Genomic DNA, 25,014 nt, shown 5'->3' with positions numbered 1-25,014 from the left:
ATTGGAGATGTATTTCAAGCAATATTCTCAACAAACCTTCCTTAACGTGTCATACTTATGAAATAATGCTGAAGTTAGCACTTTAAAAAAAAATAGGTGAAAAGTTTGCGAAGATTTTGTTTCATTATCAAGGCAAACAAAACATTTTGCGATAAAATTCTAGAACCTTATTACCCATTGAGGCTATAAAGAGCTGATAATACACGTAAAGAGCTTGAGTCTTCTTTACCAAACAGTCTTTAGGTCCTATTCACAGAAGAACAACGCATTATGCCTGAAACGGTAATGTTACTTTTCATTAATTGCAGGTTATAAAGATCATTAAACTGTTATGGACTTACTTAATGACGGCCTAAATATTCTACCCACAAATGAGACTTTTTTTGAAACTAAAGTTTCCGTGAGTATTTAATGTGTACGATTTATTTTTCGAAGACAGTTAGTACTATGAGGTTGAATATTTAAAATATAACATACTTCATAAGTATGGGCCTGCCATAGGGCCTACAGCCATTGTCCACTTAAGGTAAAGTTAAAGAGATAGGTACAGTACTCCATCTTTGTTAAAGATTCCTCAACCAAACCGGAAGAGAATAAATCCTTCTGAGATGTATCGTTTAACATACGGTTAAGCGGACGGTATTTAGACGCAAACAGCTTAATTATATGCGGCTTCAAAGTTATCAATTGTCCATCATAGTTTTTTGTTTGAAGCCACATCTATCCTCTTTGTTGTCCATATAATGGTCAAACACAGGACTCTATTTTACCCCCGACTTTGTAAAAGGGTACATTGAGGAATGGTCTGTTGTGATTTTTATTCCTTGGTTGCGTCGGATTAAGGTAGAGATGGAGATCACAGTAGGTTATCATGGTCTCTGTTTCCAGCAAATAAAACCGCCTGGAGACGACCTTCTAACCTTTTATAAAGAAGGCGTGCGTAGCAAAGCAAATATTACTTCAACCATACTTATGGAGTGCATGAACGGGTTATGGTTGTACATTGTTTTAATTGCCCTTCGAATTTAGTCAGAATCCCTATTTATATGATGTTGTCAATGTATTTATAACTTAATCGCGCAGTAAAATGACATCAGAAGTTTTAGCATAAGTTTGTAAGAAATATTCTATAAGTGTAACACTTTTTGAATCTTTGCGAGATCGAAAACGACGCGATAATAGACCATTTTCAAAAGACGGTAGAAAAATAGAGTGTGGTGTTTTCCCACCTTGTTTTATGTGGACAATATAGACGTCATGGCTTCAAACAATAGGGACCTAGCTTTTTTGGTGGACGTTTAACTTTGAAGCTCTATCTAAAGTCTTTGGATCGACATACCGGAAGTTCCCTTCACCCTATATCTAGCAGACGATAGATACTGCGACCTCCTTTTTAAAAAAAGGGTCAATTGACAACACCAGGTTTTGGCATTCCACCTTACTATTTGGTTGCTACCATAAACCCTTGACAGCGTCTCACAAGGAATTCCTATACGAGAATTTATGACGTTTCACCTACGTCACTTCATGACAAGCCCAACTGGCAAGAATATATATTTAGTAAGGAACATTCGTAGTTCAAAAATTCATAATATCATTCTAGGAAACTCGTTCAGACATTCCCTCGCCTTTCCAATATTTCTCGCGAAATCAGGGTAAAGCTCTTTTTGACGTCGACAGGAGTAGGGTAATGTGGTCATTATCCCTACGATCTATGTACACTTACTATAATAAACGTATGACTCCTTCAGTTAAAAAAATAAATAAAAAAACTAAATTAGTAAAAATGGCTCAATCGGTTAAACGGATTTTTAAGAACTATAATTGATAAAGAAAACGGAACACCTAAAGTAGATATTTTTTAATAGATATTTGTATTGTATTCCCTTAGATTAGGTGTGCATTGTCTAGCATTAACGAAAACGTTAAAGTGCAAGTCTCATTTAAATCGTAAAATTTTAAACTCACCATTAAACATGTCTTTAACGTATAAATACAATAATAATTTTTCAAAAATTTTTCTAGGCCTAAAAAACGTTAAATACGAGAAAGAAATATTGTCCCCTAAGATATGTTCCATAAGTTTGTCACTGTTTACAAACTGGAGCTTGTCATGAAGTGACGTAGGTCATAGATTCGAGGTAAAGCGACGCCTGGTGAGGCGCTGTCAAAGGTTTAGTACATACTAAATAAGAAGATGGATGTCCTGCAAAATTAACCGAGTGTAGTCAATTCTCGCTTGTCGTTCTCCCTCGAACTAGCTCTCATAGATTCAACCAACAAATAAACAAGTTGGCTTGGTCTCGTCTCCATCTAAGGGATAGGATCACATGACCCACAACATTTGTCGATGAGCACGAAAAAAAAAAATCAAATTTTTCTGATTAGATTAGGGTCTGACTCTTGGGGTAAAACAGGTTCTGCGCATGGCAAAACCAAGCCAATCAACCTCAAAACCCGAGAACGAGATCCGTGCCGTTATGAAAATTCGAAAGATTTGTTGGTTGGGTCTCTAGCATTACGAAATATACGTAGAGTCATACTTATGTAACGTATCTTATAAACTTATCCTGAAATATTAACCGATTTTAACGAAGCTTATCTTATTTTAATGAGAAAAATACCCCCTACCTCGTAAAATTGCGTTTAAAAAAGTGAATTTTAAATTATACTTGCCCTTTAATAGACATTGTAAGATCTACAAAATGTTTTTAATGTCAACCCAGTCAGACAATGATCTCCGTAGCCAGGAACCGAGGTTCAACTGAATCAAGCAAAGTCATTCGATTATTTTAATTTTGGTTATTCTGTAGGCCTCGTCATTTAGTTCGCACTACGTTGTTAGAGGTTGCACAATGTCACGTACCGTACGATCTTAAAAGTCGCCTCGTTAATATTTTAAGTAATAATATAAGAAGCTGCGGCGCAATTTAAACTTGAAATGCAAGAAATTAATTACTTGGATTAACGAACTATATTTGAGTAATAATTTATCGTAAGAGTTGCAACTACATTGTTTCAACTGCAAAAGTGACTTGTGTTTAAGTTAAATAATTGGCTTTACAATGCGCAACGTGATGTGATAACCCGTGTAATAGATAAGTTTGTTTTAAAACACGTTCCGCAAGATTATGGAGTTTCATATGGCAGCTGAGGTAACGAATGTGAAATTTACTATATTGCTAAATTTAATTTTTTAAACTAAACTTTAAATACTACTAATGTACGTTATTATTTGGGTCATTCTTAACACCATAGGTTATGTAACTACTTATAAGTGTGTGGCTTATTTAGCTTTTGTACATTTTCTTTAATTGCTTATTGTTTTCGAACAATTATGTTAGGCCTTGTCTAACTGTTTATCAGTGAAGCAATTGGCAGTTTTAGTTTTTGCCTTAGAAATATCATATTAATATAATGAATACTTCAAATTGAAACCATTTATCTGTCTATAATTTTAGAGAAGAATTAGGTTTTCTTACAGGAGCTTACGCGTTAGGCCTTTCTCTGAAGCAGATGACGTCATGGAATCCCAAGTTTCTTGACGTCATCCATTTCTTGGATAGCCCTAACTCGTAGACTCCATTCATTGACTTTATCTTCTTTAATATAAGAGATAGATAACTAAATTCGATTTGAAGTATTCATTGATTTGTATGTTCGTTCGAATTTAGCAAAAAGAAACATTGTAACCAGACCAGCACTTTACAAAAGTGTTTCTGATAAAGCCTACTATAAATTAAAGAGTGTGTTCTTGGGGTCAAACTGAGTGTAAAGTGTCAAAGAACATGGGGTCTACAACAGTTGGTTACGGAGGTATGGGCTCCCAAACAATGGTTGGCCCCTAAAAGAAGGAAATGGTCCCAAATGTTTAGTAATTATATTAATTCACCAGCGGGCCCACATTTCTACCCATTTAATTGTACACTTCTGCTATGGGTTCAAGAACGTTCTTAAATTGACGAATATTCAATTGGCTTGTATGTCTCACTTCACATGTGTGACTACTTCCTTGTGTTAGGGGTCAATCAATATTTGGGAGTATTTAAGGGATGTAGACCCCAGGTTTTTTGACACTTTCCGCTTAGTTTGACCCTAAGAACATGCCTTTTAACTTATTTCCAAATCACTCTGTATAACAAGGGTATAAAAATAATTAGTTACTAATTTTTCTTTAATTTAATACATACGTTTCAACGTCAATTAAAATTAAATCTGACTTTAAATCAAAAACAGTCTATAAAGAGATTATTTATTTAAAACACTGAAGTGATTTGGAAAGGGTTTATTTATAAACAGGTCACTAGGGATATAGCATTCAAGCAGTTAAATGTTTAAAGTGGTCATTGCACCGTGACACCGCCTTATTTCCTACTATTGGCTTGGGTTTATATCCAGACTAAAAGGCAATTCTTGCAGATTACTGCTCCATCACCCCCTCCTTCAAGATCATAGAAGCCATAAAACCCCATCGGAAGTAAACCGGAAATAATTAGGGAAAGATTTGCTAATCTCAGTTACACGATATTAAAATTGAGACTATAAGGAGAATTTTATTTTAACAATAGCATTTCTCGTAAGACGAACTCTAAATTTTCCAATATCTGACATTCCGCATTAATTAATAGAATCATAAGACTATCATACTCTTAAGTTTGGTTGGAAGTAAGATTTGCAACGAGAACGCACTTTATATAAGGGCTTCTCGTGATGGCGTATTTCCAGAGGTGTGTTTCTTGAAGTTGAATGGTGGAGAATTCGCCACCGACAAAATGGCAGAGGAATATCATTCGTTGACCCGGGATTAGGCGTTCGGGGGGAATAGCCAAGTAGTCAAAAATGGTTTTTGAATAATCTCAGATCTTAGGTGAATCTTATGTTGAGTGCTGATAATTGTTATAATTTTGATGTTTATGTATGTCTGTGAAATCTTCAGTATGTTGATAAAATATCATCTCGGTCAGATACGGGATAACCACTCTGATGTAAAGCACTTATTGGACACCAACAATGAGGAACTTAAAATGATATCGCTTCTCGTTTGTGACAATTGGTATTGACCCATATATAAAAGCATCGTGAGTTGTTGTTTACTCGATGGTAAACAAGATGGAAAATATGAAACAACTATTACTCGGCGTTCTATGTCTTAATTTGTTTGGTGGGAAATATTGAGAAGAGCACCTTGATTTTGTTGTCAAATGCATTATGTAATTTAACCCTCTGTTTAAATATCCGCTCATTTACTTCTGATGTTAAATTATGTTCTTTTGACAACATCATGTGGTATATGCAGAATGTACTCCGCCTTAAGTAGGCACTATAGCGTCGGTGTAGTAATAGTAAATAATATATCCCGTACTGTTTCGTGCCAGTGCTTGTTTTCAAAAGTACTATAGCATATGTAAATTCAGCAGCAAACGTTTTGCCACGAATTTAAGTATAGTTCATGGCTGACGGAATTATATCAAATTCAACTATAAATGTATGGTCTTTTTTTTATTATTCTAAATTACCGATCCATACAGAGCCGGAAATAAGAAAAAATTCTTAAAGGACATGTGTCCAGTAACCCCTCCCCCATTTGACTGGAGAATTTAAAGGACATTGTCTACTGTTGTTTGCAAAAATAGTCAAGCTATCAAAACTTTGGAAAATGTACTGGTAAAAAAAATTATGGGACATTTTAAAATTTTGCTGGACAGTGTCCAGTGTCCAACAAAATTTTAAAATGTCCCATAATTTTTGTAAAAACAGGGGGTCACTGGACATTTTGACCAGTAAATTTTCCTGAGTTTTTCTAGCTTTACTACGAAGATGCGACATTTATTTATGCACACGCTAGTGGACAATGTCCAATAAATTTTCCAGTCAAATAGGGGGGGGGGGGTCACTGGACTAGTGTCTTATAAGAAATTTTTCATATTTCCGGCCCTGTTTTCAGAAGTCGGGGTCTTTGACCACCTTGCGTTATTAAGTCTAAATATTCGGGATATTGGTACAAAGAAGTTAGATATGGCTTCGAACTAAAGTACTTTTGGTAACTTTGAATCTTTTTCTAATGTCTTTGAAACCACATGGATGTAAAGTCTTAAAGCAGAAGATATGGCCCCGCCACCTTTTGAAAAGGCTATAGTCTAAAATTTGTAATTGAAAGTTAGTTCTTATGTATTGTGAAGAGAAGAAGAGTAACTCTCGTTTTAGAACGTAAACAAAGGTTATATAATACTAATAAATCACGGAATGCATAACACAATAAAATATAACTGATAAATTGAGTTCTAGCAATATGGGAGGTTCGGGCTGACAAAGCTTTTAAGCGCCCTCTAGCCTAGCTGCCTAGGACATAACAAAAAGTTTGTGCCATCTCACCGAGTATTTTAAACTGAGGATCCTATGCCAAGGAACTATCAAATTTATAAAATAGAGATCATGGAGCATTATTTATATCATAAAACTCTTTTGATCGTTCCCACTCTTGAAAAGTAAATTAAAATTGACTGTCGCCACTAACCGGCTGCGACCATCGTAAGTTTGGCGTCAAAACGAGTCAATGTCGCTCGGGAAATATTTGGCACCCTAAGACCAGGTTCCTATAGTTTTAAAATACTTAGACTTCATTATTTTTAATGAAACTTGGAAAAGGCACACCTTGAATAGTTACTTGTTAATTTGAAAGTATTTCGAAACGTAACTTCGCTCTAGTTTTTAAGTTATCCGATGTGATAGACCGCCAAAAACGCTATGCTTTCTCTATTGGAAATTTTTGCGAAAATCTAATTTTTGTTTCCGTAAACATTACGGGAGGGTGTGGGTTCTTATCTAGAGACTAGAAGGGCCTACCGGTCCTCTAGATTACACAATAATAACAACAAGTTTAGGAAGATGTTGTTGTTTGACGCAAGAACGACTCTGGGTTTAACTGTTTATAAACTCTTTATTAATTTAATTTAGAACATTAGTATTAATATCCGGGAACAATACACTGAACTGACTTTGAGAACTGACTTTGAACAACTGAACAACTGAGGACGTTATCGGAATGTTATCCGGTTATATAGTTAAGGCATCGCGACAAAAAATAAAGATTACAACAATGACCGCGATGCATAAAAAACACAAGTATAGAAAATATAATCTGGATATAGATAAAAAACAACCGGTATTATCTCTAATTTACAACAGTCCCTCTTAATATCGGTGGTTTCAATCTTCTATCCAGGGGGTGGTCATTTAATTATTTCCAGTCCAAGGGCTTTGACGCAGAAGAGGTGCTTCGGACGGAACAGGCTCTTTGTACAGATGTCAGCTGGCATTTCCTCTGTTGGTAGATACCGCAAGGCTATATGTCCCTGGTCGTAGGTGTCTCGAATGAAGTGGTGCCGGATATCAATGTGCTTCGTTCTGGCATGGAAAACAGGATTCTGAACGAGTTTCTGGGCACCCTGGTTGTCGTTGTACAGCTCGATCGCCGGAACTGATACTCCAAGTTCGTTGAGAAGTCCTTTGAGATATATGGCTTCCTTGGTTGCGTCGGACATCGCCATATATTCTGCTTCTGTACTGGACAAGGCAACAGTTCGCTGTTTCCGGGCTTCCCAGGATACTGCAGCGCCGGCTAGTTTGAAGACATATCCAGTATATGACTTCCTATCTTTCGGACAGCCTCCATAGTCTGCATCAACGAAACCTTGGATTGGCAATCCGGTCTTCCGATAAAGCAACCCATGATGAAGAGTTCCCTTCAGGTATCTCAGAACTCTTTTCCCGGCAATCCAATGAGTTTCGTCATAACTTGTGTTGAACTGGCTCAACGCGCTGACTGAATACGCCATATCCGGTCGTGATGACACTACCAGGTACATGAGAGAGCCGACCAGAGATTGATACGGGATACGACTGATCTCTTCGGCTACTGGGTGTTCTGGACTTTGCAACTTGTTGTTGGCATCCATTGGAGTCGCTATTGCTTTGGAGTCTTGCATGTTGAAACGTTTCAGGACCGTTTCTGCATATTTCGCTTGGGAAATCCGGATGGTATTTTGTTTTAAATCTTGGTGAAATTCCATTCCGAGACAGTGATGGATTGGCCCCAGGTCCTTCATATCGAATTTTCTCCCAAGTTCAATCTTTACTTCAGTCATCCAATCCGGGTTGTTGCTTGCAAGGATCAGATCGTCGACATAGACTCCAATGATCATAATATCTTCCGCGACTCTTAAAACGTATAAGCAGGGGTCGCTCTTCAATGGTGTCATTCCGATTTCCGAAAGTCTTTGATGTAACTTCTTGTACCATTGGCGCCCCGATTGTTTTAAGCCGTAGAGGGATTTCTTGATACGACAGACTTTATGTCCCTCTTCTTCCAGGTCGCTGGTCCATTTCTTTGCTCTGGCAATGATTGACTTGTCGAACCGGGTTGACTTGACGATTTGTTGGAGGGATTCTGTTAATCCTTCCGGGACGACCATATATATTTCCTCCTCGAGTTCGCCATTAAGATAGGCCGTGACGACATCCATTTGGTGGACTTCCAAACCGATTTCCACAGCAAGGGCCATAAGCAGTCTTATCGAGCTGGATCTAATGACGGGTGCGAACGTCTCTTGGTAGTCGATCCCTGGTCTCTGGGCAAAACCTTTCGCTACGAGCCTGGCTTTCCTTTTCTCTACTTCTCCGCTGGGTAAGTACTTCGTTCGGAAGACGAGACGATTTCCAAGGACCTTTTGGTTTTCCGGACAATCAACGATGTCCCAGGTTTCGCACTTGATAAGCGAAACGAACTCTTCCGTTACTGCTTTCCTCCAGTCGTTTGCGTACGGAGAAGCCAGGGCTTGCTTCATGGACAAAGGTTCTGACAAGATGGCTAGGTTTGCTGACTCATCGGACAGGGTTTCTTGCTCGTCAGTAGCCTCTTCATTAGACTCTTCTGAGACGCTCGGAATCATGTTGAATGATTTCTTCGGTCGTCCGGGTACTCCAGTTCTTATTTTCTTCGGTCTTCCGGGACCTTTCTTCAGAACGAGGGTTTCTGAGGGTTCTTCGAAGACGTCCTCGTTTTCCTGGGTATTAGATTCTTCCGGGATTTCATCTATGAACTCCTTTTTGACTTCTTTGAATTCTTCTCTGACAGACGGTTTTGCAGCGTGTGTAGTGGCCGGGACTTCGATTTCGCCTTTAGCTTTGCTTCCGTATTTCAGGTTGACTTCTGGAGTGGCGAAATCATCATATCCGCCTTGTTTATTAAATTCTCCCAGGAACTTGACATTTCGACTCCGGTAGATTTGCTTCTCGGACGGAACCCAGAGTCGATAGGCCTTCGAGACTTGAGAATAGCCGATGAAAACGCATTCTTTGCTCCTGGCTGCAAACTTCCCCTTCCTTTTATCTTCGTCCAACAGCAAAGCTTTGTCGCCGAAAATCTTCAAATGTTGCAGGGATGGCTTCTTTCCGGTCCATCTGGTAAATGGTACTTCTCCATTTATGCTCCGGGAAGGACAACGGTTTCGAATGTAGTTAGCCGTGGCCATCGCTTCTGCCCAGAATGATGGTGGAAGTTGCGCTTGTATCATCATACATCGGGCCATATCTAGGAGTGTTCTGTTCTTTCTTTCGGCAATGCCATTCTGTTCCGGGGTGTATGGTACGGTGAGCCTTCTTTTTATCCCAGAGTCTTTCAGGAATCTGTCGAATTCATTGTTGCAGTATTCGGTTCCGTTGTCGGACTGCAAGGTCTTGATTTTTCTCCCGGTTTCCACTTCAGCTCGATGCTTGAATTCTTTGAAGGCTTTCAACACTTCGCTCTTGTGTTTTAAAAAGCTGACTTCACTCCACCGGGAATAATCATCAGTGAAAACGACGATGTACTTGGCTCCACTCATCGACGTTACTCTCATCGGGCCGCATACGTCAGAGTGTACTATTTCCAGGACATGCGAGGTTCGGCTATCTTCGGTTTTCGGGAACGGCTCCTTCGATTGCTTTCCTTTGATACAGATTTGGCAGATTCCCAGGCTCCCATCTTTTTCAATGTTGAGTCCCGTAGCCAAATTCTTCCGGGCCATTTCCTTTAAACTTCTCTCGTTTAAGTGACCGAGTAGGAAATGCCAGTTCTCCAGGTTGCTTCTAGGCTTTATTTCCGATTGCACTGCTTGGACCGTTTCTTCAGCCTTTCTCAGGAAATAAAGGTCTCCAACTCTGTTAGCAACTGCAATCACTTCTCCGGTTGCCGTTTTAATCCAGGCCTGCGACTTCTTGAATGTGACCTCATGTCCTTTGTCTGTCATCTTGGCAATGGATAGGAGATTTGTTCTTAAATCCGGGACATGAAGGGCTCGTTCCAGGCGAAGAATTCGATTGTCGCTGCCATTCGTTGCGGGTACTTTTACTTCGCCAACACCTCGTATCTTCGTTGACTCTGCAGTGGCCAGGTTTAAAGATTTCGTGATCTCTTCGTAATCATTGAAGCTATCTCTGCTGGAAGTCATATGCGAGGTGGCTCCGCTGTCCAGGCACCAGGAATCGTGATAAGCCTTCAGGTGCAATGCGAATTCTTCCTCGGCCAAATTTTCTGCCAGTACATGATGGGCGTTTTCCTTCTTTCTGGTTTTTCTTTCTGAACCATTGTCTCTGTCGGGGCAATCGGCTACCTTGTGGCCGGGTTTCCTGCATCCATGACACTTGTACTTAAAGGTCGTGCTTCCTCGTCCACGTAAGCTTCTTCCTCTACCCCTTTCTGCAGTTTTCCGGGAAAAGTGGTTACTGCCCATCATCGCATTCTGCACGGGTTCGTCTTCCCTTGAGTTCTTGGCGTCCGATTCCTCCAGGGTCTTTATTTTTAAGGCTTCCGGATCAGGTAACGTATCCCTGGACTCTATTGCGCACCGGAAGTTCTCGTACGATTCTGGTAGACTGTATAACAACATAATGGCCAGTAGGTCGTTGTTTACAGCTACTCCCATGTCAGCCAACTTGTCTACTGCATCGAAGAATTCTCGGACGTGATCCCGGACATCTTCTCCCTCCTTCATTTTCTTGAGGGTCAGTTTCTTCAGCAGCGTGGCTTTCCGGGCAGGTCCACTGGACTGGTAGATGGATTCGAGCTTCTTCCATAGTTCCCGTGAGGTCGTGCAATTCTTTACTTGCTTCAACTCCGACGGACTGATCGACAAGATTAGTTCCGCTCTTGCTTTCCGATCATTACTGTCCCAGGTAGCGACCGCCTGGGCGTTGCCTTCCGTTCCCCGCACCGGAGTTGGCCTCGTTGAAGTTCCATCTACGTACTCCCAGAGGTCGTTCTTTTGAAGCAGGGCTTCCACTTGCATTTTCCAGGTATCATAATTATCCTTAGTTAACGTCTCGATTCGTCCCAGGTGATTTCCGGCCATTCTCCGTTTGACTCCGCACCTTAAAGGATAATCTTCCCGGCGTTGAACTTCTTATGACTTCTAAACCTCTGCGCAGTGGAAGCGTGCTGGGCCCATAACCTGTTGTTGTTTGACGCAAGAACGACTCTGGGTTTAACTGTTTATAAACTCTTTATTAATTTAATTTAGAACATTAGTATTAATATCCGGGAACAATACACTGAACTGACTTTGAGAACTGACTTTGAACAACTGAACAACTGAGGACGTTATCGGAATGTTATCCGGTTATATAGTTAAGGCATCGCGACAAAAAATAAAGATTACAACAATGACCGCGATGCATAAAAAACACAAGTATAGAAAATATAATCTGGATATAGATAAAAAACAACCGGTATTATCTCTAATTTACAACAGAAGATAAACTTAAAGGCCGGGAAACGGCGAGAAGGGTTCTTGTCAAACTGAAAACCGTGCATCGAACTAACAATGAGCGACCGTGCTTCAAACGTTTTAGGGGTTCTTGTCAAACTGAAAGCCGTGCAAAGCGGTTCTTGTCAAACTGAAGATAAACAATGGACAGTCTCTTAAATTTTGTTTCCCCGACTTTTTGCATCCCCCATTTAAGAGACTGTCCATTGTTTATCTTCAGTTTGACAAGAACCGCTTTGCACGGCTTTCAGTTTGACAAGAACCCCTAAAAGTTTGAAGCACGGTCGCCCATTGTTAGTTCGATGCACGGTTTTCAGTTTGACAAGAACCCTTCTCGCCGTTTCCCGGCCTTTAAGTAAATATGTAGTTCTAAGAGAGCGGTGAGATTAATGTGTAAAGATGGGTTTTAGATTGGATGTAACTTTTTTCGCATTGTATTAACTGTTTTGAAAAATAGATAGTAATGGCATGAAAACGTTTCTAATGACTTTTAAACAGTCAAAAATGTTTTACAAAGAAAGATGATTTCATTAAATTTATTAAGACCAGGGAATTTAATTTTAGAAGTAGGAGACCGGTTAGTATTTACTTCAGTCCGACTCATAGCCCTGTATAGAGCCCCTACCTCCAACACGTAAGGAAAAGTTTAAATTATCTTATTGGCTCACTTAAACTACGTTTTGATGACGTTGCTGTGGGGGACGGCAAAAAATACATGATTCCTTTTTACTTTTGTTGCTATGACCCGCCTCTTCTTTCATACCCCCGGAACTTTGACGCGCGCCCAGATTAGTCGGTTCTCCTTTCCTACTTCTAAAATTAAATCTATCCCTGTTAAGACTAATTAAAAAATAATAGTAACAAAACTCGAAAGACTTATGTCAAGTTGATAATAATTTTCCAGCCTATAACCTTTACGTAAATTTCAATGCGATAATAACAAATTTAAAACTTGTACACGAATTTAAGTTAAAATAGATGTAATGCAACGAGAGAAGGTAGCTTTATTAATTTTGGTCAATTTTTATTTTTCTTACAGTGTCGTGAAGTAAATGACCAAAACGTGAGTTTTCGTTGCGATTGGGTGAAACAAACGGCCAGCTGTAATGACCACGATGGGTACTTGGACTATATCCAGTTCATGTTTTGCGCCTTTGGTCCTACAGGAACACCGGGAGCTGTTTGTATTACGGTATGTGATAGGAAAACCGTTTATAATTAACCATTAAGCCTTTGTAGGCATAGATACCCTAAAATTCGGTCGAAGGTATCGAAGATATTGTTATTGGCGTGTCATTTTGTCGTAGAGTACAGTCAAGTGTGTTGTTGCTCACTTATAGGGACCATTCATAATAGACTTACGATGATACGTGTAAATTTAACGCGAAACCTTTAAAGGGGTTAATATTGACGTCGATATAAATGGATAAAACCTCTTGGATGTTACGTAAATCATAAGTTTATAAGATATGTTCCATAAGTGTGTCACTCGTTAATGAGAGCTTGTCATGAAGTGACGTAGGTGAAACGTCATAGATTCTCGTAAAGCGACGCCTGGTGAGGCGCTGTCAAAGGCTTAGTACAGACTAAATAGGAGGATGGACTGCAAAACCGAGTGTAGTCAATTCTCGCGTCGTTCTTGAACTAGCTCTCATTAAGCCTCTAGCATTACGAAGTATAGGTAGTGACATACTTATGGAACATATCTTATAAACTTACGGTAAATCTAAAAGAGTCATAGTATTTCCCCCTTGAAGTAGTTCGTTGACTTCTGTTACCAACTGGGGTTTGCACGTGTTTAATTAAAGAGAGGGTTCAAACTCAATTTTACTCAATGTCCATTTTTTTCTTTCTTTCACTTATTAAATATTTGTGAAATTTAAGGAAAATTTTTTGCGACATTGCAACATCAAATATTTTTAGCAAGATCACTTATAATTCAAAATTGAATAAGCGAGAAATAGAAAAAATATACACTAAAGGCTGGTTTTCACGGGACCGAAATTTGGCGCAAAATTCCGCTTTCTCGCACCGAAATTTTGCTTATCACCGCGGCGAGAGGTTTTCACAGAGCAGTTTTTTCGGCGAGCAATATTTTTTTCTCTCTCTTTTCTGTCGTCTGCTTTATTTTATTTTTTATTGAACTTCCATTTTTAGAGAATTCCGTATGTCTTGCCCGTTTTTTCCTCTCTTCTTTCAGTAGTCTGCTCTATGGTCTGCTTGATTATTTATTTATATTCCCAAAAATAAAATGGATAACAATAGCCAAGCATTAATTAGAGCCAATTTAGGAGTTATTAACCTTGCGGTTATAATATTGGCTACTCAGGTGTTAAATAGGAATAATCGCAAGTATAAAAAATCCATATGGGTGAGAAATATATTTCGAAAGAGAAAAGAACAAGGCTGTTTTTCTAATCTCATCAGAGAAATGAGGGAATCTTCTCGATAAAATCTTCATTGTTCACATCCTTTTTTAAAACTATCAACTTCATCGCGGCCGCCATTTTATTTTACCAAAAAAAAAAAAACCCCCAAAAGATCGAGAAACGACGTCAGAGTGACGTACGATCATACGGCCCTATTATTGGCTGCGACAATATTCGGCGGCCAAAAAGTAGAGCTCCAGCCTACTCCGGCGAAAAGAGACTTTTCGTTTCGGCGCGCCGAATTTTTTTCGGTGGCGGCAGGTTTTCGCCCGATTTCGCCCCGATTTTCGCCCCGTGAAAACCGGCTTTAAATTGGGTTTTAAAGAAACGGATGTTCAAGATTTTGTCATCAACACACTCATTTAAAAACCAAACTTAATTGGATCAAAAACGGATAAGGCTTCACACATGCTAAGATATGCTTGTTTAGCGCAGTGCAATGTTAAATTTAAGCAGTGGAAAATATGCGACTTTATGCAAAGCAATTAAAGGTCTTGTGAAACTAACAAAAAAAATTAGTAGTTCCATGGTGATCTCCTGCTTTATCAGTTGAACCAGGAATTCATACAGCTAATAGGATACATTGTGTAGCCGTTTTATCAACGTATCTAGGAGGATTTTGTGGGAGGAGCTAGACTAATCATTATGCGTGACTAATTTTACCTCGTGAATAATCTATCTCGTTGCACCTCGCATTGTTACCAACCAATGAAATGGCGGTTAGAAAGTCGCCTGAAATATGAGGCGTAACGGATAGTGCTCAAGCCCGGCCCACAAACCTGACATAGAATTTAACATGTGATATATGGGGCGCAATGATTCCAATTATCTTTATGTATTCTTGTTTGAACTTGCTGAATTCTGTTAAAATTCTGTTAAAATTCGAATCTTGCTAACCTTTCTACTTTTAAAACTCAGGTGGTATGGCTACTGGTTTTATTTCTGGCGTTGGGAGTAACGGCGGATGATTTGTAAGGTGATATTACTTCTGTGAACGGATTTCTCTAATTACTTTTTATATTGTATTTATAGTTTATGTCCAGCTTTGGTTGTAATCTCAAAAACCCTGAGGCTTTCGCAGAATATCGCTGTATCCTTTTTCAATTGGATCTTCAATTTTCAAACATAGCATTGTTAGTTTCCTTTACATTCGATGAAAAGGGTGTGACGTTCTTAGCTTTCGGTAATGGAGCACCGGATATATTTTCCTCATTAGCTGGTATTCAGCAAGCGAGGTCCGATTTAGTTATTGGTGAATTGTTTGGTAAGTGTATTGTATTTTTCGTATTTTAATTCGAGGGGTAATAACCTTTAGTTAGATTATCAATGACTAGCAGGTAAGGAAGGGTGAATTAATGGAGCCTGTATTGTTCACTTATAGGAGCCGGCATGTTTGTGACAACGGTGGTTGCTGGTACAATCTGCGTGTCACAGCCGTTCAAAATTATGGAGCGGCCATTTATGCGAGACATAATATTTTACATTTTTGCCACCTTCTGGGCGTTTTGCCTTTTCTATTCCAGGCAAATATCGCTCAAATACGCAGCAGGTAAATCATCCATTTCTTTTCTTGACATTTGAAATATGTTATTTTTGATTGAAATATAACCATACGAGCAAAAGTTCATAGCAGCCAAAAGTATACTTCATCAAAACTTGGTCGCGCCGTGTAATATGAAAATTGAGAAACCCCCTTTATCTCTCAGAATTTCGACCCCCATCTGCGTATGATTACCTTCAAGACCGTAGCACAGGGAACATGCGTGAATAGGCTCGTATAGTAGCAGATGTTTGATCTAGTAGACTAGTACAAAGAATTAATCTTTGGATCGCCACCATGAAGTACCACTTCTTTTTATAAACCTTTGACCTCCAAAACCTTTTCTCTGATTGGGTAGTTTGTGTAGAGGTTGAGAGGAGGGCCTTTTGCTTCTCATTCTACATGGCGTCTACTGCCAAAGGCTGATTCGTCTGAACTTTTAGGTTTTATCTATAATCTTTTGCTAAGATGTTATTCATTTTGAAGGGTTCATCGCTCTGTACGGAACGTACATCTTCGTTGTTATCGTGAGCAGAATCGTGTATCAGAGAAACAAGAACCCGGAAGCGGCAGTTTGTGATGCAAATGGTACACCTTTGTCAACGTCAATCGATTCCAACACGTCTGGTTCTTCGGACACGACGCTGACCTCGACGACATCGATGGGCGAGGCTCAAGCGATGCCGACACCCACGATCACGATAAACGCTCCCCCACCATCGACACCTGAAATTCATCTACCGAATAGTGCACCAGGAGCCCTGGCTATAACCATCACCCCACCTGAAAGACCTACGAACAATTTAAGAAGACCATCATGTAAGATATCATTTTATAACTCCTGTTATAACCATAAAGCTCGAGTATAAGATGTAGTGAACCCAATATACTAAATGTTAGGGCTGAAACGTTCCCATGTTATTCCACAAGAAAAGTATAATACATTTGTGACCACCATTTTTGAAGATGGCCGAGGATTGAAATAATGTTCCATATTACTTTTTCTGGAGGTCCGTTAGGCCCTTTTAAATAGGAACCCATTGTATTATATAAGAACCCGTAATATTGATATAGACTTACGGTATAATTGTAATGGTATTATTATTATTATTATTATTCTAAAAGGATGTCTTTTCCACAGCAATGGAGAACCCATCGAAGTTGCGGTTCAACGGCAGTCCTGGATTGGATGATCCAGAAGCAGAAGGTGTAGTGTTGAGAAGTAAGACCTCCCCTAACACTGCTAACACAATTAGAATCACATTAAAATCCCTGTTTTTTCTTTTTCTTTCACTAATCAGTACTAGCACTACGTTGATGTCCGCATATTTTTTTATTCTCTTATTGGTTTCGAATTTTGCAATTTCTCCCCCCTTATTTTCTCCCAACTTGGTCTTCTTCTTAAAACCAATCGCAGCATTGCATCGCAAAAATGGATCCAACACATTTGCGTAGAGTAAAAATCCTTAAAACCAAATCTCACGATTTTAGTAAACCCCCCTGAAATACCTCTGGACAACCTGGAAAATTTAAAAGTGGTTGTGGTTGTTAAAGCAAGATTCTGCCATCTTTAAAGCCAAGGCAATAGACTATTTCGATGTAACTAAGAGGGAAAGACACGGGGGGGTAGTCCTTTTGTATCATGAGAGTGCGCAGAGACGGATGGCAATAAATCAACCCCCTTGTATTTCCCGATACTGAGGGTTTCCTATCCTCTCTTTTTTTATGTCAAAAAGGTCTATATTGGCTTGTCTAAATTGAAAAGAACAAATTTTTTCTCTAAAACCGCGCAACGATACTTTCTACTGCGCATGGGTAGAAGGCCTTCGAAGGCAGAATTTTGTTTTAATCGCAATTTATAAATAAGTGAAAGAATAAGTTATGGGATAGATCGGGGTTTAATCGTACCATTTCTACATTCTAATTCAACCTTTTGTTACCGTCTTCGCGCAGGATTTAGTTTCAGAAAAAGTTTAGCCATGCCAAGAAGGCGAACGTTATCAAGTCACAGCAGAGAAGGTTCGAAGAAAAGAACTGCTGCACCAAAATCAAAATTGGCTATTGACGTTCCGGTTAATCCCGAACCAGAAAGCAGGAATTCACCAGAACATAGGCCAAACCGTGAGTTGCAAAGCTTTATTTTCACTTGACCAGCATTGAGGACCAGCTCATCGAAACGCGAACCTTTACCGTTGCTTGTTCATAATCTTTACAATTAATTTCTTTCTTGTCTGTTATTCAGGACCACCTTTCCTTCAGCAATGGTCTACAACTAGTATGATGAGTCTGATTAGTTCTGGTGACAATGACCGAATAACTCCATGGAAGGATTTTGCATTTGAACTTTGTCCCATTGATATTGCTGGATGGAGTGAAAAAAAGTGGTATTGGAAGATCATTGAAGTATTGAAAGTAAGTTCTATTTGTCACGTTGGCTGCTAAAAGCGATACTAACTAACAGGGTTAAGTCGTAAGTTGTCGTAAGTGGATAGCAAAGACAGTCATATCTTAAAGCAAAGGCCGGTTCAGTTGATGCCCCTTAAAGATGGCTTTTCTACTACACAGTGGCTAAGCTTGGTGAAGGCTACTTAAGCCAAAGGCAGGAACCAATGAGACCTAGTGCTTTAGTTCTGATTGGTTTCTGCCTTTCGCAAGGTAAAATTCGTGTCCAGAAGATTAGCCAGCATGCTAGGGGTGATATTGGAACCTCCTGTTACTTTAATCTACTATACTTTGTTGCCCACATACCGAATGTTCTGTCTAAAAAAACAAGCTAGTCAAACGCCAGACTCCATTTTACACTCGACTTCTGAAAAAGGGTCTATTATCTTGTGTCAAACGTATGACACCTAAATCAGTTCTCTATTTAATGATATGCAGTTATCGTGGAGCCGTTTTGTCGGTACATAATATGAAAATTATTGAACTGTTATAAATTATGTATCTTGAGGCACGATGCGAAGTTTATCATTGTAAGCACTTTTGTAAAAATAGTTTTACACAATTTATACTGGGTCTTTATTAGTAGGACACTAGGGCTTACTTCACAAAAACAAATCAACCTCAATGTGTCAGCGCGTCAAGTATGGCGATGACGTGTTAACACTACATAAATTAATCCTTTCTGAATAATTAGATCGAGTTTTGCTCTTCGTATAAATCTAGTTTGATTAATTTTTACAGCTTTAGCTAAACTTTGGGCCGACGGTTTTATTATACGATGACAGCGGTTAAAAGAGGTATTTGGGTGGATAAGAAAGTCAGCACGAATCTGGAGCTAGTTTTGGTCCCTAGACGTGTGGAGATGGCACTAAATAGACAGGAATATTAATAACCTGACCTAGTACATTGCAGCAATGCAACACCCCGAAAATAACTGCTTAGTATTGGGAGTTATACAATACTTCTCTTCGAGAGAAGTGCACCACAAAGCGGAGTAATTGTAACATGATTCTTCCCAACATTCCTTAACATTTATTATAGCAAGGTTACTAAACCGAATCACATACGCGATAAATATTTCTCTCATCATTACTCTATTAGCGGTTAAGTATTTGCCAAGGCGCTTGCATGCTGTTGTGCGTTTTTGTCCCGCCACGACAGGTGAATCAAGGTTTGTGGGTTGATTGCTGGGGATTTAGTACCAAACAGTTATAGAATTCACCCTAGCACGGTGCGATGTCTATCTGAAGTTTAATGAGCGGGAGAGCAAAGAAAAAGGGTGGGTGAGCCTGGGAAGAATCATGTTACATAACCAAAGTATTAAGAGGATACAGTGTCATGTGGTTATACCTTGAAACCATGAAATGCAAGATTCTTTAAAAGGTTGAGAGAAGAACCGAATTTTACACGGGGTTTTATGGCCGATTTTGAGCCGAAAATGTTCTATAACATTTTGCTCAAAGGGCCACTGTTTACAACTTTTATTTAGAGGTCTAAAGATACATGTACTCTGGCTACGAAAACCTCTCTTGTTCTTGGCTTATCAAAATTATGTGTAACTTCTTATAAAAAGGGTTTTGATAATTTTCTGCCAGCGTAAGCTATTTCGATTGTTGCCATATACAACAACTCTTATTTGACAATTGCAGACAATGTAGCTAAAATGAATTGGTGTTTGATAGAAATAGAATAACACTTGCACCCTTATTACGAAAAACTTCTTTCGTTCCTTCAGTTTTATCTTTGAGATAAAACTGGATATTAAAGAGTTTGATAATTTTCTGCTAGCATAAGCAATACTAAATTTTCTCGTAAACATTTGCCATTTGAAAAAAGAGAGATAGTGTAATTAAAATCAATTGGTGTTGTATGTAATTACAATAACCCTTTGGGTACTTGTCTTGATGCCTCACTTATGCCTTTTTGATTTAAAAACGGAATAGCACGTGGGTATCAACGCGACAATAAAATAGAATCCACAATTATGGAGTTGTAGGATAAACGTCCTTGTCATTTCCCATAGATAAGGAACCATATTATAATCTCATTTTAGTTAGTTGAGTCATAGTATAGCGGCAACACAGACTAATTTAATCTGACAGTTTCCTTGTCATCGTAATCATTTCAAATATAGTTTCACGACATTTGAACTTTTATTTTTTAAAAGCAGATTTATTTTTATCTGTCATGTATTTCGATATTTTGAAAAGTTATGCAAAGTCGCCATGAAAGAGAAACCACACATTAGCTATACCCAGAAAGGCATGATATTAAGATGAGACTAGAATTAATTGGTGTATTTAAGATTATGTGATAAAACTAACAAAACACCTAACCTACTCAAATACCGACATCATCCCGTTTCTCAATTTTCTGTCAGTTTCGTTCCGTTCCACATGCGGCAGTGCACCCAGTGGTCGTTCAGCTGTTAAACCAAGAAGCGATATCTAGTTTACTAGGGAGAAGATATATTCACCACATTTCTAGATTTGTCTCCAGTCCAAATGTAGGTCCGGAGTTAATCCCGACTCTAAATTACAACCAGCATCTCATAGGTTCTTGAAAACTCACGTCAGCGCGACGCGAATGAAGAAAATTACATATTTTCCGACTGAGGAGAGGCGAAATAGCCCGGCCTCCTTTTACGTCCCCCCTTGTATTTTGAAAGGGTACTGGGACTAAGGCGCGCGAATACTTCAGCATATTATATCTTCTCCCTAGTAAACTAGATATCGCTTCTTGGTTAAACTTTATAGACATGGGGGTAAAACTTAGCCTTCCTTCTCGCTTTTGCGTCTGCGCTGTAATATTTTTGCATCATAAGAGTTTGCAGAAACCGCAATTTACCAACCCCCTGTTTTTCCCTATATTATGGGTTGTCTACCCTCTTTTATGCGTCGAAAAGGTCTATTGCTCATTAACATGATCGGGAAAACATGGTTTTATAATGAAAAATTTAAATTTATATCTTTATACTTCAGGCACCTGTTTACTTCTTATTGGCTATCACAACACCGGTGGTTGACTACGAGGCGGACCATCACAACTGGTGCAAATACTTGAATGTCTTACACTGCATCACAGGACCCATGTTTGTCGTAGTGTGCTCCAAAAGTGAGTTTTTTGCCTTTCAGGGAATATTTTATCAACTTTCTTCATAAAATTACAAACTTTTGTTCTTTAGATTTTGGAGTAATGATAGGATCATTTCCATTATGGGCCTTGGTACTTATCATTTCCTTTACATTGGCGGTATTTGTCTTTTGTTCCTCAATCGTCGATGAACCACCAGTCTACCACGCAGTCTACGCGTACCTTGGATTTGGAGTTTCAGTCATGTGGATCTACGCCCTAGCGCACGAGATCGTCTCATTGCTTAAAGTAAATCATGGATTTCTGATTGACATAGTTCTATGAAAGATTAAATCCAAAGTGATAGAATCGTGCTACTACTTATAGAATTAAATTTGATTACGTAAGATAGTTAAGGTTAAGTTTGAGATCTGTTGTGTCACAACTCTGTCACTAAGTGGTCACAAGAAGGGGACTGTAATTTCATTGGTTGGTAAGAGACGCAGGGGCGAGGTGCAACAGGCAACGACATAGATTATTCGGGAGGTAGAATCTGTCATGCATGAAGATAAGTCTAGCTCTTCCGACAAAATCCATCTACATACGTTGAAAAAATGGTTAAACAGGGATTCCTATTATGTGGTATATCTTTGAAACTTATCCTTTATTTACAGGCAGTAGGTGTGGTTTTTGATATGAGTGATACAATCCTTGGATTAACTGTTTTGGCTTGGGGCAACAGTATAGGAGGTAAAATTGGATTATAAAAATTAGGGTTTTTAATTCGCAGCATGTTAATTCACGTTTTATTTCAATTTAGATTTTATTTCAAACACATCGGTGGCTAGGCAAGGTTTCCCAAGAATGGGAATATCAGCTTGCTTCGGAGGTCCTTTACTCAGTAAGACAAAGATACCCATTTTTATGTTTTGGAATGTTATTTAAATTAGCCTTATTCCTGATCAGCGCCACTAGCGGATGGTCTGAAAACTACTCCCATAGAGTCTAGGTATATTTAAGCGGGTTTGCAGAATTTCCGTCAGATGACGCGGCGTTCGAGTCACCTGGCTATGATTCTGCAAACCCTCTTAAATATACCTAGTCTCTATGGGAGTAGTTTTCAGACCATCCGCTAGTGGCGCTGATTAGACATATGGCCAATTTCAAATATATTTTTTATTAATTAGATCTTTTACTTGGTATTGGAATACCGTACACTGTAAGTCTAGTACAAACTGGATCGGCATTGGAGGTAAGAAATACCCTACTTAATTTTTCTGTCAATGACGCCGAGAAGTACTAGCAGAAGTTCATAGATGTAGCACTTAAGAATGGCTGTCTTGCCATAGAGTCCATAGACACTAGCTCCAAATGATGAAACACAATCTAGGTGGATTTTAAACTTGGGTAAACACGTGAATTTGGCTTAAGGAATAATCAAATAGTCCATGATTGGCTGACACATTAAATTGCAAATATCAGCTGTGGTTTAGTTCAAACAAACACCACTACATGCTCGTATAGTTGAGGGGTAAGGTTGACTGGCCTGCTAAGCCTAGTTTTAGCTCCGCCCTCGTGGACGACTTCTGATTGGTTCCTGCCTTTGTCAATGTACTATTGGTGTTTAATGGATAAGCAAGGTTGTTAGGGGCGCCAAAGGAGCCTACATCTGCTTTACAGATCTCCACCAGGGAAAGTAGATGTTTTAAGAAGGATTCGAAGGGAGAGGGAAATTGTGGTAGTGTTATCGGCCTGTCATGCGCAGTAGGGTCTACCGGATTACTAGGTGTTAGTACCATTAGAGGCTAAATAAATGATGATGGGGGGCGGGAGATGCAAAATCAGAAATAGGTGCGCTTACTGTGGAACGACTTAGGTCCGGTGGGACGGAATAAATGGGGGAGGAATGCTCGGGATAGGACTTCAATTTTTCCTTAAAAGGGGAAAACAAGATGGCGCGCCTAAAATAACATTCTGCCTCAGGCGTGCAGAGTTGCTCATCCCTTTTCAAGCATCTAGTATTCCTTTGTGCGTTTCATCATATGAAACATTTGAGGAATGAACATCCCTGAGTGCTACTGTCTATATACGCACATCAAAACCTAAATTAATAAAAACTTATTTTCCTATAGTTACAATACACTAATTTGGTGACAGTCCTGTACGCTGCACTGGCCATCAGCCTCGTTTCAACCCTCGTCACCATGACGATTTTACAGTTCAACGTTAAAAAATTCTACGGATATTATTTATTGGTGCTCTACGCGGCTTTTCTATTGATCGCGATACTTGTTGAAACCGGAGTGCTTTGATACTAGTTTAATTTAATCCAATTCCATCACGGAATATTTTAAAGCCACGGATTTCAATGGTACCTGAAAATGAGCTTCAATGTTTAAATTAAGTTGTGACGTAGTTAGTTTTAAATTAATCGTAGGTAATTAATAAAATACAGCTGTGTGAATACAAGAAGAAAATGTACCGAACGTTGAGTCAATCAAGTCCGGACGCTAAAATGTGAATTCAACAGTTTGTGAATTGGTGCGATATTGAATTATTTTCATGGTACAAGTGCGGTACAAACCGGTAAACCGTTATTTGAACGTTAAAAACGCGGAAATATATTAAAATTAACCAAATTTACCATGACAACAAATGCGCCAATTTTTAAAGATCGTTACTTATTAACCTATCGTTGTTTAATTTTTTTTTCAAATTAATTTTATTTGTTGAGTTTAATAATTGTTCATTACACATACTCTATGAGTATTTTTCTAGTTTAGTGAAAAAAAAAAAACATTTTTATTCAAAAGTAATAAATAGTTTAGTGATTTTTCTAGCATAATTTGTTGACAATGATGGTATTTTATCTTTAATGTAATAATGATATTGTTAATATATTTCGTGATCTGTTGGAAAAATGCTCAAAATTAAAGTTACCGTAGTAAAATCAATTCACACAGTGAACTTGCTTAAATTTATTAATTAAGGAAACCTTTGATAAAAAACCTTAAGAATTAAAAGATTAGTGGCCAACATTGTTTGGCTGAAGTTTTCAGTTTTAAAGGCATAATTATAAATCTTCAATTATTCGAAAGTATTACCAGGGAGAGATTTAATTTTAGAAGTAGGAATGGAGAACGGTTTGTATTTATTTCAGTCCGACTCAAAACCCAGTATAGAGCCCCTCCCTCCAACACGTAACGAAATGTTTAGATTATCTTATTGGCAAACTTAAACTACGTTTTGATGACGTTGCTGACTGGAACGGCGAAAAATACGTAATCCTTTTCACCTCTATAGCTATGCCCCGCCTCTTCTTTCATAACCCGCTCCCTTTCCCGTGGAAGGGGTCCGGGACTTTGAGGCGCGCCCAGATTACTCTCTTCTCCATTCCTACTTCTAAAATTAAATCTATTCCTGTTTTGACTAAAACATTTTTTTAAAAAAGTCATCAACGGAGAAGAAGTTTGACAAATTTCTTGTCCAGAAAAAATGTAATGGCAGAAGCGGCTATGGAATCTATTCCCTTTTGCCAAGGATATAAATTGGTTCATCTCTCGATAGACGTAGGAATGGAGAACGGTTAGTATTTACTTCAGTCCGACTCATAGCCCAGTATAGAGCCCCTCCCTCCAACACGTAACGGAATGTTTAAATTATCTTATTGGCAAACTTAAACTACGTTTTGATGACGTTGCTGACTGGAACGGCGAAAAATACGTAATCC

General features: G+C 38.8%; 1 protein-coding gene across 3 annotated transcripts; it reads left to right on the top strand.

Moving 5' to 3' along the window:
• The first annotated feature begins 235 nt into the window (after positions 1–235).
• On the top strand, positions 236–24,219 carry LOC149616127 (mitochondrial sodium/calcium exchanger protein-like). 3 transcript variants are annotated; one of them, XM_089856438.1, is made up of 16 exons: positions 236–282; positions 12,841–12,993; positions 15,149–15,201; positions 15,263–15,320; positions 15,392–15,494; positions 15,612–15,779; positions 16,257–16,589; positions 16,912–16,992; positions 17,724–17,891; positions 18,013–18,182; positions 21,194–21,326; positions 21,397–21,593; positions 21,959–22,034; positions 22,105–22,185; positions 22,472–22,536; positions 23,417–24,219. In XM_089856438.1, exons 1-16 carry the CDS (start codon positions 271–273, stop codon positions 23,594–23,596), a joined length of 2,031 nt encoding a protein of 676 aa, XP_089712564.1. In that variant the 5' UTR covers positions 236–270; the 3' UTR covers positions 23,597–24,219. The 3 variants fall into 3 exon arrangements, with proteins under 3 accessions (XP_089712564.1, XP_089712562.1, XP_089712563.1); XM_089856436.1 differs by lacking the exon at positions 236–282 and adding an exon at positions 291–400; XM_089856437.1 differs by lacking the exon at positions 236–282 and adding an exon at positions 2,761–3,155.
• Positions 24,220–25,014: the final 795 nt, after the last annotated feature.

This window comes from Phalangium opilio, unplaced genomic scaffold (genome assembly GCF_054372755.1).
Source record: "Phalangium opilio isolate 3A_F unplaced genomic scaffold, DU_Popi_V2 ptg000217l_1, whole genome shotgun sequence".
In the NCBI taxonomy this organism is placed as follows: domain Eukaryota; kingdom Metazoa; phylum Arthropoda; class Arachnida; order Opiliones; family Phalangiidae; genus Phalangium; species Phalangium opilio.
The sequence above is the reverse complement of the archived record's forward strand: the minus strand, read 5'-3'. Positions and strand labels throughout refer to the sequence as shown.